The sequence below is a fragment of the Camelus ferus genome, chromosome 15, assembly GCF_009834535.1.
Source record: "Camelus ferus isolate YT-003-E chromosome 15, BCGSAC_Cfer_1.0, whole genome shotgun sequence".
Taxonomy (NCBI): domain Eukaryota; kingdom Metazoa; phylum Chordata; class Mammalia; order Artiodactyla; family Camelidae; genus Camelus; species Camelus ferus.
Window position 1 is genome coordinate 53,691,230 of NC_045710.1, and position 12,822 is coordinate 53,704,051.

The 12,822-nt window shown below is 42.3% G+C and overlaps 1 protein-coding gene across 6 annotated transcripts in view; it reads left to right on the forward strand.

The window, feature by feature from the left end:
- The window catches only part of LOC106729435 (actin, cytoplasmic 1-like), a 79,426-nt gene extending 67,110 nt beyond the window's left edge, over positions 1-12,316 (forward strand). For all 6 annotated transcript variants that reach the window (XM_032497844.1, XM_032497840.1, XM_032497845.1 and 3 more), the window contains 9 exons: positions 1,004-1,135; positions 2,373-2,526; positions 3,425-3,486; positions 4,365-4,494; positions 4,926-4,987; positions 5,889-6,018; positions 6,437-6,474; positions 8,795-8,888; positions 10,650-12,316. In XM_032497844.1, coding sequence (XP_032353735.1) covers positions 1,004-1,135; positions 2,373-2,526; positions 3,425-3,486; positions 4,365-4,494; positions 4,926-4,987; positions 5,889-6,018; positions 6,437-6,474; positions 8,795-8,888; positions 10,650-11,908 — 2,061 coding nt within the window. In that variant the 3' untranslated portion in view covers positions 11,909-12,316. The remainder of the gene's footprint in view (positions 1-1,003; positions 1,136-2,372; positions 2,527-3,424; positions 3,487-4,364; positions 4,495-4,925; positions 4,988-5,888; positions 6,019-6,436; positions 6,475-8,794; positions 8,889-10,649) is intronic.
- Positions 12,317-12,822: the final 506 nt, after the last annotated feature.

Sequence of the window (12,822 nt, forward strand, 5' to 3'; positions counted from 1 at the left end):
AATTACATTGCACATTTATTCCCTCCTATAATACTTATAAATCTAGTTTTTAACAAAACTCTGTGTTTGCCTTTTGTTTTGGTGACCGTACACTCCAGAAATACAAATCAATTTTCATTGCGGCTGTTGACGTAGGTGCAATACTATGAAATATGCATGTGAATTATTTGTACTGATTATTTTGAGTTCTCTTTTTATGTAACTTCATTCTTAGGGTTTTAACCATATTATACAAGATAACTCAATTATACAAATCCTTATTTATTTCAGAAGTCTGACATTACATGCTCTGGTTCAGAATCAGAGTGAACATTGAAAAAACCTCCATGGTTTTTAGAAAGTTGGGCTAAAATAAATCATTAATTTTTGTTGGAATAGTAATTTTGACATTATTATAAGAGCTGGTCTGCTTTCTCACTCATGTCCAATTTATAAACGTACAAATACATCTCTGTACATATCTCTGTATTTTAACACATTTTCATTGTGATTTTTCCGTACATTTTGGGTGCATTTCTGGAGATATTTCATAGAAGTTTGTCCAGATACTTCATGAACATACAATAGAAGGTGTAGGCTTCCCATCACCTGTAGGTTTGCGTTTCCTCATTTTTAATTTCAAGTTGGCTTCTACATTCATAAGTTAAGTTCTGTTAACTATTTTAAAAATATTTGCAATGTGTCGGCAAAGTCAAATCTCTAACATTTTGTGTGTCATATTTTTCTGCAGCTTTAGTCTGGTGTGTTTACATGTAATATCAGCACCTTTCCAATGATACAGTTTATTGATATTTGACATATGTGAGCAGTAGTGAAACTATCACTAAATGAAGGCAGTAAACATGCCCACATTCCCAACAGCTTGCTCCTGCTCCTTTTGAACTCAAGTGTCCCTTCTTGCCTCTCTGAGGAGCTGTGGTTTAGGGTTTCTAAAGATGATTCTCTGTGACAGATATGCTGTAAATGTCTTTGAGGTTCCTCATTATCTCCAATATCTTTTCAGATCCTCGAGACTCTGGTTCTCCTTTTCCATCCTGGGTCTGGTGTTTATGAACTTCTGTGGAAGCTTACTCTTCTTGCTGCCTCCTGGGGAGTTTCTAGTTTTCTCTTGTTCGTTTGGAGGACCGTCCGCACTGTGAGTATTACGAAAGTACCTTATAGTGTCCTTTTAATCACATCTAACAGGAATTTTTATAGTCACTGGACATTTTATTTGCCTGCCTGGGCCAGAATCCAGGAGTCTTTTCTTTGTTTCCTTTTAGATAACTAACTTGAACAGAAATTAGTTTTGAAATGGAAATTTGTTGCAAAATGCTATCTTTATAGTAAGAATTCAATGAGCAAGACAACAGTATATTCTCAATGAGACAATGGCAATTTATAAACTCTTCTCTTCAGTAGCGAAACAGGAAGGTTAAGTGTTTGGTGAGCCCATCTCTCTCCCCACCTGCCCCTGTCTGTGTGTTGGGTGACAGGAGACAGGGACGCTCAGTGTTCCCTGAGCTAGTGTGAAGTGAAGGGAACATCTGTGGTTTTCTGTTCTCTGTTTGCCCTCCGTGCATGCATTCTTCTATAGCCACATTATTGCCACTGGAGCTTCGACCCTGTGATGATACTCCAATATCTTGGCAAGGTTAGGGCTGGCCTCAGTCTCTGATCATCAGTTAAAGTTTCGAATGAAGAAATATGTGTTAAGGGTCAGGGAAGTGTGTCTTTACATTGTGTTACAGTGGAGTCCTGCCTGGGTTTTATTGAGCTGTTATTCCTCAGATGATGACTCGTGTCTGAGTCAGGAAGCACGTTCGCTTCTTGAAAATGGTCGCTGTCTGTCCTGCTGCTGTGTGTGCTTGTATTACAGCCATTGCTCACTTTCATTCTCATCTCATGTCTCATTTGATGTCCGTTTGTTTTTAGTGGTCTTGACAAATCTTACGACTTCATATGATACAGTTGCTTGTCAATTCAACAGTCAACTCTATACGATTTCAGAAAAGCTTTCACTGAATGAAAGGGGTGCATGTTAGTATAAAAATTTTGCCTTTTAGTTTCTCCTCTCTCTCTCTCTCTCTCTCAAAGGTTACACAGCAATCCAGGTTCTGGACTTACGTGTGGATGTTTGGTTTGACCAAAAAAAAATCGGATAAATGATGCATTACAACAACATATTATGAAAATAATACAGTTCAGTGTTATTAAACATGAATATGCATTATGAAAATTAAAATAGATTGGTGTTTGTTTAATAGAATTGTCTGGGCACCCGATGGAGGGGAGGGTGCCCGGTGCTGACAGCTGCTGCGTTGGGTTCCAGCTTTTGTCCGTTTTGATCCTTTTGTCTGTCATCCAACCCAGCTCTCCCTTGTGTTCTGCAGGTGACCTTGGGGGCTGGAGGGCCCCATCCTTTCACAGAACCAGCCTGCATGGCCTGCCTCATGAGCAGCCCATCATCACCCAGTGGGCCGCCTGCACCTGGGCCACCCTTGTGCCCTGTGCAGCCTTGCCCACCAGCACCACCTGCTCCACTTGGTAAGATTAAAACATATTCCTCTGTTTCTTCCTTGAGTCACTGCAAAAGAAGGGCAGATCACTCTCCAGGGCTTCCCAGCGCATGGGCAACCCTGACTGGGGCCACTGGCATGTTCCTCTAGTCCCTTAGCAGACACACTTGATGGACCGCGTCTTCCCCACCCAGACCTGGGGAAGAGGTGTCTCTTGTAGAGTGAAAAAGAGTCCTCTGATGGAAGGAAGATATGCTTGTGTTTCACATGGGCTTTCAACATCGACCACGTTCCGGGCTCCCTGAAGGAGAAGCCCGCCCATATCATTTTCTCCAGCGTGTGGAGCCTGGACCTTCCACAGTTGATATTAGCTATGGAAACACCTGAACCCGTGGCCTGTGGTATCTTCCTCAAGGGTCATGAGACCTGTCTAAGCTCAGTGTGATGTGAGAAAGTTTGTAATATGTCAGGGAAGGCTCAAAGGTTGTTATGCTTCAGCAAACTAACATGTTTTGTAAGATAGTGAACACTGAAAGATATTTTCTTTATGTATTTTATCAATGCTGAGCAGCTAGTTTACAGTGTGGAAGGATATACGTGAGTTGTAAATAGAATACATGCTTACTTAGCATGCAGGTTTTCCTGGGTTGAATCCCAGGTACCTTTGTATAAAAAGGCTTGAAATGTTACAAAACTAAAGTGTGGAAATCTACGTTTCATACCCTTTCTTTATACATGAATTTTTAGCGTGCATTTTCAAATATACTTTAACCGTGATTAAATATTTTCTCCAGAAAATGCTGTCTTTCAAGTTCTTTTCTGCCAGATTTCTATTGAAGTACCTATAAAACAGTATACACGCTTACTGGTGTTTCAGTTTATACTAAAGATACTCTCATTAATGTATGTCTGACTGCGTTCTACAGATGCTATATCAATGTGCCCATCTGAAGAAGAGAAAGAAAAACCTTCTTCTTCCAATATGGAGGTACTTTCTCTTGTTACTATTTTTCCCATTATTTTAACGTTTAAGTATTACACGTTAATAAAAAAAAAACAGGTGTTTGTTTTCACTTGGCAATTTCTCATTTCCATTTGCAGATTAAAAGTTTTGACTACAATCTTTAATTTATTACTGAGAAAGTTATTCTTTCCTTAATGTCACAGGACAACATGATGTAATTCTGTTAATATTCCACTCTGCTCTAATCAAACCACTGACTGTATCTGAAAACATTCTTTAGGGGGCGTCAAAAAATATTTTATTAAAGAATATTGAAATTTGGTACTTACATGTGGAGGTTAGGTTTCCTTGGAATTATTTCTCCTTTTCGTAGCCATAGTCATTTGAAAGTTATCAAGGGATGTCTGACCTTGAATGTAGGGTATTTGCTCTTTTCCATTGCATCGCCAATAACAGTGTTGTAGTCTCCCTTGTGACTTCTTATGCTGCTTGACGCCTCAGCCTTGGACTCAGGCTGACCTTCCCTACAGTCGCCATCGCTTCCTCTTGTGTGCACTGGGTGTGTCTTTGAAGAGACACTGCGGTCTTCCCAGCACTCCGTGAACAATCGACCTGCAACAGACTCTCCTGTCTTTGTGCCGTTACTGTATGCGTTCACCTGGGTTGGAGAGCGGTCAGACTTTTGTGTGCTGAGTCATTATCCTGGCTCTGTACCTCTGGCAGAGTGGAGAGAAGAGTCTCTGTTTTATGTGTATTGCCAGCTCCTCCCAGGAGAGGGCTTATGATTGGAGAGAAGGAGTAAATACTTGTTTTTCCCATGACTAATTGAGTGAAAGACCATGTGTGTGAATATGATGGTTTCCGACATTCGGCTCTTGTTTAATTGTCTTCTGTGTTCCAAGGAGTCGGTGACTGAGCCAGAGATTGGCAAACCAGAAAATGTTAGTGAGACGTTTGGAATTGCTCCAGGGGAAGTAACAGAGCATGACCCGTTGATCTATGTCGATGGAGCTGACACAACTACCACGTTCGGTAAGTTAGTTTACTGGTATGGAGTTTTTCCTTTCTCTTTTGTCTTAGTCAGGTGTCTGTGCAGAAACTCATTTTCGGAGGGGAGGAGTACAGCTCTGCGGTAGAGTGAATGCCATGCTTAGCATGCAGGAGTTCCGGCGTTCAGTGCCCATTGCCTTCCTCAAAAAGAATGCCTACCGTGAAACATCTGAAAGGTGTAGATCCTGACACAATAACCGTTCCTTTTTCTGCGGTTGGCTTTGGCCACCTGTCTTGACAAAGATCCCAGCACGACGTTGCTTCTCTTTCCAGAAGGTGCTTTAGCCCTCTGAAATTCTTTTGTGCCCCCTTGATTGGACTGAAATACGCATGAGTGGAGATAGATGAGGGTGGGTGTTTGAAGTGTACACGGTATGTGTTCTCATCAGTGTACGTGTGACTCCATTTTACAGGCCACTTGACGATGCCCGAAAGCGGAGAATCGGACGAGGCCGAGGTTTTCTCTGATAAAGAGGTACCGTCTCCCTTTGTTACTGTTCTTCTCCTTCGTTTGACAGATAAGCCTCAGGGGATGCCACAACAGAAACGCACGGGTGCTTTGAGTGTGCGTTCTCAAGTTTGCATTTGCCCGTGAACATGTCGGGCTTACGGTTTATCAGCGTACCCTTAACGCAGTTACTGTGTGCTTCGTGTCATGGGACTGCCTGACGCACCTGTATTGGTTTTGGAGACTCACCTCATCAAACCGGTGTCTGTATCTAAACGTTGGGGTCAAGTTCTCTTCCGTTAAGGGTTTATCACGGGACACAGAATGTGGACAGAGTTCTGTGAAAGTCAGGTGGTTTCCTGTCGTGCTTTGATTGATTGTGTCTCTTCTTTGTAGCCATCCGGATTTGAAAGTTATCAAGGGCTGTCTGGCCTCGAACGTAGGGTATTTGCTCTTCTCCCGTCCGTCACCAGTAACAGTGTTGTAGTCTCCCTTGTGACTTCTTCCGCTGCTTGACGCCTCAGCCTTTGACTCAGGCTGCCCTTCCCTGGAATCGCCTTCGCTTCCCCCTGTGTGCACTGGGTGTGTCTTTGAAGACACGGTGCGGTCTTCCCAGCGCTCCGTGACCTATCGACCTGCAGCAGACTCTCCTGTCCTTTGTGCCCTTACTGCATGCATTCACCTGGGTTGGAGAGCGGTCAGACTTCTGTGTGCTGAGTCGTTTTCCTGGCTCTCTACCTGTGGCAGGATCGAGAGAAGAGTCTCTCTTTTATGTGTATTGCCAGCTCCTCCCAGGAGAGGGCCTACGATGTGAGAGAAGGAGTCCACATTTGGTGTCCCCACGACTAAGTGAGTGAAATACCACGTGTGTGAACATGATGGTTTCTGACGTTCGGTCCTTGTTTTATTTTTTTGTGTGTGTTCCTAGGAAGGGTTGAGTGAGCCTGAGATTGACAGATCAGTATATGTTTCTGAGATGATTGACATTGCTTCAGAGGAACGAACAGATGATGGCCATTTGACGTATGTTATTGGAGAACAAAAAAGCTGTACATTAAGTAAGTTAATGAACATGTATGTCAGTTTTTTCTCTATGGTAGTACCTAGTTTGCCCTCGGTGAATATTTTAGCTCAGTAAGAGATTGAATGTATGCATTGCAGGTAGTAATATTTGGTTCAGTATTGAGTATCTCAAAAAAAAGTTATCAAATTCTACTGTGTGTAAACATATATGTTATGACCATTTCTTGTTGTGTTTTCCATTTAACGTCTATCTTCGTAACTATCCCATGTATGACGAAGTTTGTTGTCCAGAAGATGGTAGAACTTTTGAAAATGTCTTTTGCTACTTTATTATATAGTAATATCTGTGAGTGGCAGTTGATGAAAATGTGTTTTCAAAATTTAATTTGTTAGTATTCTGATTTATGTATCTTTGACTTATTTTTATATGTGATGTTTCAACTTTTTATTTAGGAATCCAAGAAGAAACAGAATCATCTTCTCATTTGGAGGTAGTATTCTATTTTTATTATTATTGGTATCATTTTAAAATATTAACTGAGTTATGTTAATACATAAGTGAAGGGGTGGTCTGAGATTAATTTCTCTTTTTGCATTTTCCAATCCATATTTTTCTTGTTTTTCAATCTGCCATTATGAAATTCATTGAGTACTTAAAGTCATACAAGTACCTGTCATCCTCTTGTTAATTTTGCAGACCTGCTTAATGAAACCAGTGGTTATAGCCCGAAAAGCAATGCTTAGTTGTCCTATGGAATCGATTTGACTTCTTGAGTTGTTTTCTCTAAAAAGTAAAGAGTTACTCTTTTTCAGCCTGTGACCAGTTGTGTGTGTTTCTTATAAATGGATTTGTCCAACTCTCAAGGCACGTTCAGAGAAAAATATTTGGGTCAAAAAGAAGACTGTTTTCATGTTGTGTTTTATGTTTTTGTCAATTTGACCTTGAAAAGCAAATGCCTGTGAAATGGAATTATTACAGTTTTCTTGTCAAGTAGATCTGCAGGGATAATTTCATGTAAATCAAAAGCATGGTGAAGATTAGTAAATATGTGGGGTTAGTATACCAACAGTTTGGGTTAGTGACATCGTAACGAGGACAGCCCGTTTTGGATAGTTAGTGTGGCCTGCATGTTGTATTTTGATCGTGACCCTAGTTGAAGTATTGTAAGTAACAATGATGAAGTGTTCTAAGCTGCCAGCTGTGAAGAGAGGTAAATTGACCCTGAACTCTTGGATCTAGACAGCTGCAGCCTAGTGGCACAGCACTGTATTTCAAGTCCACAGATATGTTGGCATCTTTGTTCTGTCATGCATAAGCTGTGGGGTCTTGGAAAAACTTGTTGGAGCTGTTTGAATGTCAGTGACCTTGTTGGTAAAATGGCACTGACACTTAACTCTGAGGTTTGTGCAGTGAACAAATGTGGTAACAAATGTGAAAACATGTCATGTATAAATGGTGCTATAGAGTGTAAGACAGGATGATCACAGTGACAATGAATGACTTACTAAGTGTTGAGGACACTTTCTGACACCTGAAGGACAATAAAATGGCAGTGGATAGTTAAGAGTGGGAAAGTTAGAGTGGGCATGTGGATTTCTCATTTGGGGTGTGTCGTGTTTCAGTAGAGTATTAGTGGAGATCTCTGATAGGTATAGAGTGGTTTGGTACTTGAGGCCATCTTGAGATTTTCAGTGTTTTGACCTTAAAGAAATTCCTGCTCCTGAACACCAGCTGCGTGCTGGGCAGTTAGACACTGAACTGAGGGGTTGAGGGGTTAGGCTGTAGTGGTAGGAACAGAAGAACAAGTAAACAGGACTCCTCTGTCAGTCACAGTAAGTCCTTCAGGTAAAGAAAATGGAGAACGTTAGTTTTGACAGAAGTGGAGTGTCTGTAGTTAGGATGGGTGTGGAGTAAGAGTGGAATTCACTTAGTTGGCGCAGATCAGGATGTGACCGAAGCTGCCAAGGGAAGGACGGGAAGGAGCCAGTCGCGTGAGGGCCCAGGGAAGGAATGTTCTGCACAGAGAGAAATCCTTGTAGTTTTTTGAAGAATTGCATAACTATACTTAAAGATTCTGCTGTTACTAAGACATCAATGTTTTTCTTACTACTTTGCTACTTTATTCAGCTAGTTTTCCTAACTATAAAAGTTTTATCAAATAATAGATTATGCTAAGCCATTGTTTACTGAAATGAAGCAGCTTCTACAGTGTTCTGTCAGTACTCAGTGTGACAGACTCCAAGGTTTGTTTTCATGTCAAGGATCTCAATTTAATACTAAATCCATATCTGTCCTTAGAAATATTTTAAATTTATAGCAAGTATATTTATTAAAGTACTTGTTTTAAAATAGGTGCATTTTAAATTTTACTTTTTTATTGAAGTGTAGTCAATTTACAATGTTAGTTTCACATGTACTACAAAGCAATTCAATTTTACCTACAAAAATACGCATTTTTAAATATATCTTCATTTTTGTGGGGGAATGTAGAATGGAGTTGTTTTGAAGTTAATTCTTTGTTGAAATGTGAATATAAGTCAATATTTTGCCTGTGAAAATACTTGCTCTGGCTTTCCATGTTCAGCTTACTGAATCAAAAGCCAAATGAAAATAAAAGATAGGCTTGATCTAGAGAATGTATATAAAGTTTTCTACTTAAATGTTTGGTTTCCCAAGACACTCTTCTCTTGTTTTTAAGTCTAATTGCTTTTAAAATAGGAAGGTTTTTTTTTTTAAGTTATGAGATGCAGGAGTTTTCTTAGGGATTAGGAATTCTTTATGTGACTCATTATTAATATTGATTTTAACAGAGTATCTCTGAGAGTCTCCCACAAATGTATGTGGATATTTCACCTGGAGCTGCAGGTCAAACAGGAAAAAATATATTAAGTGGACAAATAGAAGGTAAGATCTGTATTTTATTAAAAAGTCATTTGACAGAATGTTGATTTCCGTGAATTCTGATATATTCTAAAAGCCAAAGAAAATCACCTCGTGAAGGTATAGTGAGGAAAAAATGAGAAAAGGGAGGTAAATTGTATAACTTAGGTGTCAGCGACAGATTAAATTGAGAGTGCCATTTAAGGAGCTAAATTATTTCATTTCAGGATGCTCTGTGACCTAAGGACAGTCAGGAAATTAGGCGGGAAAGAGGGGATGAAGAATGAGAGCGGCAGAGGGGACAGGCAGTAAATGAAGGGAAAGGAGGTAGGGGCCTGTGGGAGAGGGTGGGAAGGTAGATCAGTTCTTTGGAAAAAGAAAGAGTGAAATGTGAGATGGACCTGAAGTGAGCTTCCAGCACTGTAGCTTGTCCGAGAAGCACGAATGTTCCCACTGTCCCCGTCCTCCTCATTGTTAGGCAGGCAGTGAGGGCTGAGGTGCCTGATCACGCAGAGCTGGGTTCTACCTGCCGTGGGTGAACACAGGCAGATGTGGGCAGCTGTAAATGGACCTTCATGTCATGTAGTGTGTTGCTGCCTTACAGGATGGTGTCACCTAGGCCAAAAGAGAATAAGGAAGAGGAAGAGAGCAGGGTGTGTTGTGTGGGGAGGGGGCAGGGAAGCTGTTTCCTGGTAAATAGTCCATTAGAAAGTTTGCAACTTCTAATGCAGTTTCAATTTGGGGAAGTGTTATAGTGGGCACTTGAGGCTAGATTTTTCAGAAGGATCAATTAAGTCAAATAGACTCGGTATAGACCAGACTGTCTCAAATTTTAACTAGTCACCTGGGGACCCAGTGAAAAGTGCACATTCTGAACAGTAGGCCTGAGAGTCTGCATTTCTAACGAGTTCTAAGCTGACACTCTTGTTGCTTGTCTTGAGACCATGCTCAGAGTAGAAAGAGGGTAGATTTGTGTTTAGAGAAATCTGGGAGAAGAGACACTAGAGAGTTCAAGACATAAAGCATCAAGGAAAAGCTTAATTTTGTTTTTCTTTCTGAGCACGTTTATAGCCAGAGGGAGGCAAAGAGTTGAATCAGAAATTACCGATGTAAGATCCTCCCATTAAGCAGAGAGAAAAAAGAAGTGGTGGGGATAATCCATCAAAAGAATATAAAAGGGGGGAAGAATTAAGACCACAGATCTAGAGCTACCTTTGAAAAGGAAAGGATACAGTGAAAGGAAAGAGGAAGAAAAGGTGATAGGTAGGTGATCTGGGAATTGATGAGGAAACTTGAGAGAACTCCTTTCAGATGGCTTCATATGTTTGCACTAAAGCAAGATTAGATCATTTCCACTGCAGAGAATTCCTGAAGCAGAAAGGGGCTAGAACTGGGGTAAAACACAGCCACTCCTCACAACTATCAGGCATCAAGGCTATATGTTGCATTGGCATTTGTTACTCAAATGAGATTAATTTCAGTATGGAAGCACTAGCTTTTTTTTTTTTTTTTTTTTTTTTAAGGATAGCTAATTTTTTGATGATTTTTTCATAGAAAGGCTTTTAAACATTAGCATGAGGTACCAAACCAAACTAATTTTGGAAACAAAAGAAATTAATAGCATTCATTCCCTAAATGCTAAAAATACTGTTTTCAGTGAATACTACAGTGATCTTGAAATATAAAAGACTTAATATCTAATAATTCTGTGGCAATTAAATTAATTTTTTTCATTTTCAATAATCTTACGTCAATATTGAAAACCTAATATACATTATTTCTTAGGTGTGTCTTACATATCTTCTTGCACGAGTGGGTCAAGAAACTTCAAGATGACAGCTGAGACCACATCCACTCCAACAGCACAGGCCTCTCACCGCTCTGCCTTTGCCACTGGTCTACACCACCACCAGTTTGCCATGGATAACAATACTGCTGCAATCGTGGTCGACAACGGCTCCGGCATGTGCAAGGCCGGCTTCGCGGGCAACGATGCCCCCCAGGCCATCTTCCCCTCTGTCGTGGGACGCCCCAGGTACCAGGGTGTCATGGTAGGCATGGGCCAGAAGGACTCCTACGTAGGTAATGAGGCTCAAAGCAAGAGAGGCATCCTGACCCTCAAGTACCCCATCGAACATGGCATTGTCACCAACTGGGATGACATGGAGAAGATCTGGCACCACACCTTCTATGAGCTGCGCGTGGCCCCCGAGGAGCACCCCGTGCTGCTGACTGAGGCCCCACTGAACCCCAAGGCCAACCGTGAGAAGATGACTCAGATCATGTTCGAGACCTTCAACACCCCAGCCATGTACGTGGCCATCCAGGCTGTGCTGTCCCTGTACACCTCTGGCCGCACCACTGGCATTGTAATGGACTCTGGTGATGGGGTCACTCACACTGTGCCCACCTACGAGGGGTATGCCCTCCCCCATGCCATCCTGCGTCTGGACCTGGCTGGCCGGGACCTGACGGACTACCTCATGAAGATCCTCATGGAACGTGGCTACAGGTTCACCACCACGGCCGAGCGGGAAATCATGCGTGACATCAAGGAGAAGCTCTGCTACGTCGCCCTGGACTTGGAGCAGGAGATAGCCACTGCCGCCTCCAGCTCCTCCCTGGAGAAGAGCTACGAGCTGCCCGATGGTCAGGTCATCACCATCGGCAGCGAGCGCTTCCGCTGCCCCGAGGCTCTCTTCCAGCCCGCCTTCCTGGGCCTGGAAGCCTGTGGCATCCACGAGACTACCTTCAACTCCATCATGAAGTGTGACGTGGACATCCGCAAGGACCTCTATGCCAACACGGTGCTGTCTGGTGGGACCACCATGCACCCTGGCATCACCGGCAGGATGCAGAAGGAGCTCACCGCCCTGGCCCCCAGCATGGTGAAGGTCAAGATCATTGTGCCCTCTGAGCGCAAGTACTCCGTGTGGATGGGTGGCTCCATCCTGGCCTCGCTGCCCACCTTCCAGCAGATGTGGATCAGCAACCAGGAGTATGATGAGTCTGGTCCCTCCATCATCCACCGCAAGTGCTTCTAGGCGGACTGAGTTACCTTCCACCCTTTTCATGACAAAACCTAACTTGCACAGAAAAGGTGATGAGATTGTCATAGCTTTATTTAGTTTTTTTTTTTCTTTTGAATTTTTTTTTTTTATTTTTTTGGTACTGACTCAGGATTTAAAAACTGGAACATTGAAAGTGACAGCAGGCAGTTGGATCAAGCATCCCTGAAGTTCTACCTTGTGGCTAAGGACTTCGTACATTTTTTAAAATAGTCATTTCAAATATAAGATGCATTGTTATAGGAAGTCCCTTGCCTTCCTGAAAGCTGCCCCACTTCTCTAAGGAGAAGGGCCAGTCCTTGCCTAAATCCACACAGGGGAGGGTGATGGCATTGCTTTTGTGTAAGTGATGGTCTCCAAAAAAAAAACAAACATTACCTTAAATCTTGTTTTTATTAGTTTTATTTTGAATGATCAGCCCCCCTGTTTTGTCCCCAAACTTGAGATATATGAAGGCTTTTGGTCCCCTTGAGAGTAGGCTGAGGCATGGGGGCAGCCAAGGCTTACCTGTACACTGACTTGAGACCAGTTCAATAAAGTGTACACCTTTAAAAAAAAAGGGGGGGGGGATCAGCCAAGATGGTGGAGTAGGAGAATCCTCATAGCTCACCCTCTCCCACAAATACACCAAAACCCACATCCATGGACCCACTCAGCCAAGCAGAGCACCTGCTGAACTCTGGCAGAACATTGCCTTCTTCAAGACGGAGACACCACAAATCTGGAGGGAAAAAAGAAAAAGTAAAATAATTTGGGACTAGTCCTGCAGGGAGGAAGCTGTAAAGGAGAAACAGTGTTCACTTGCTGGGTCTACCCCTCTCCAAGGGAGAGGTCATTGGGACTGAGGGGGATCCTCCAAGGCTCGGATCTGTGTGGAATAGCTCTTGACA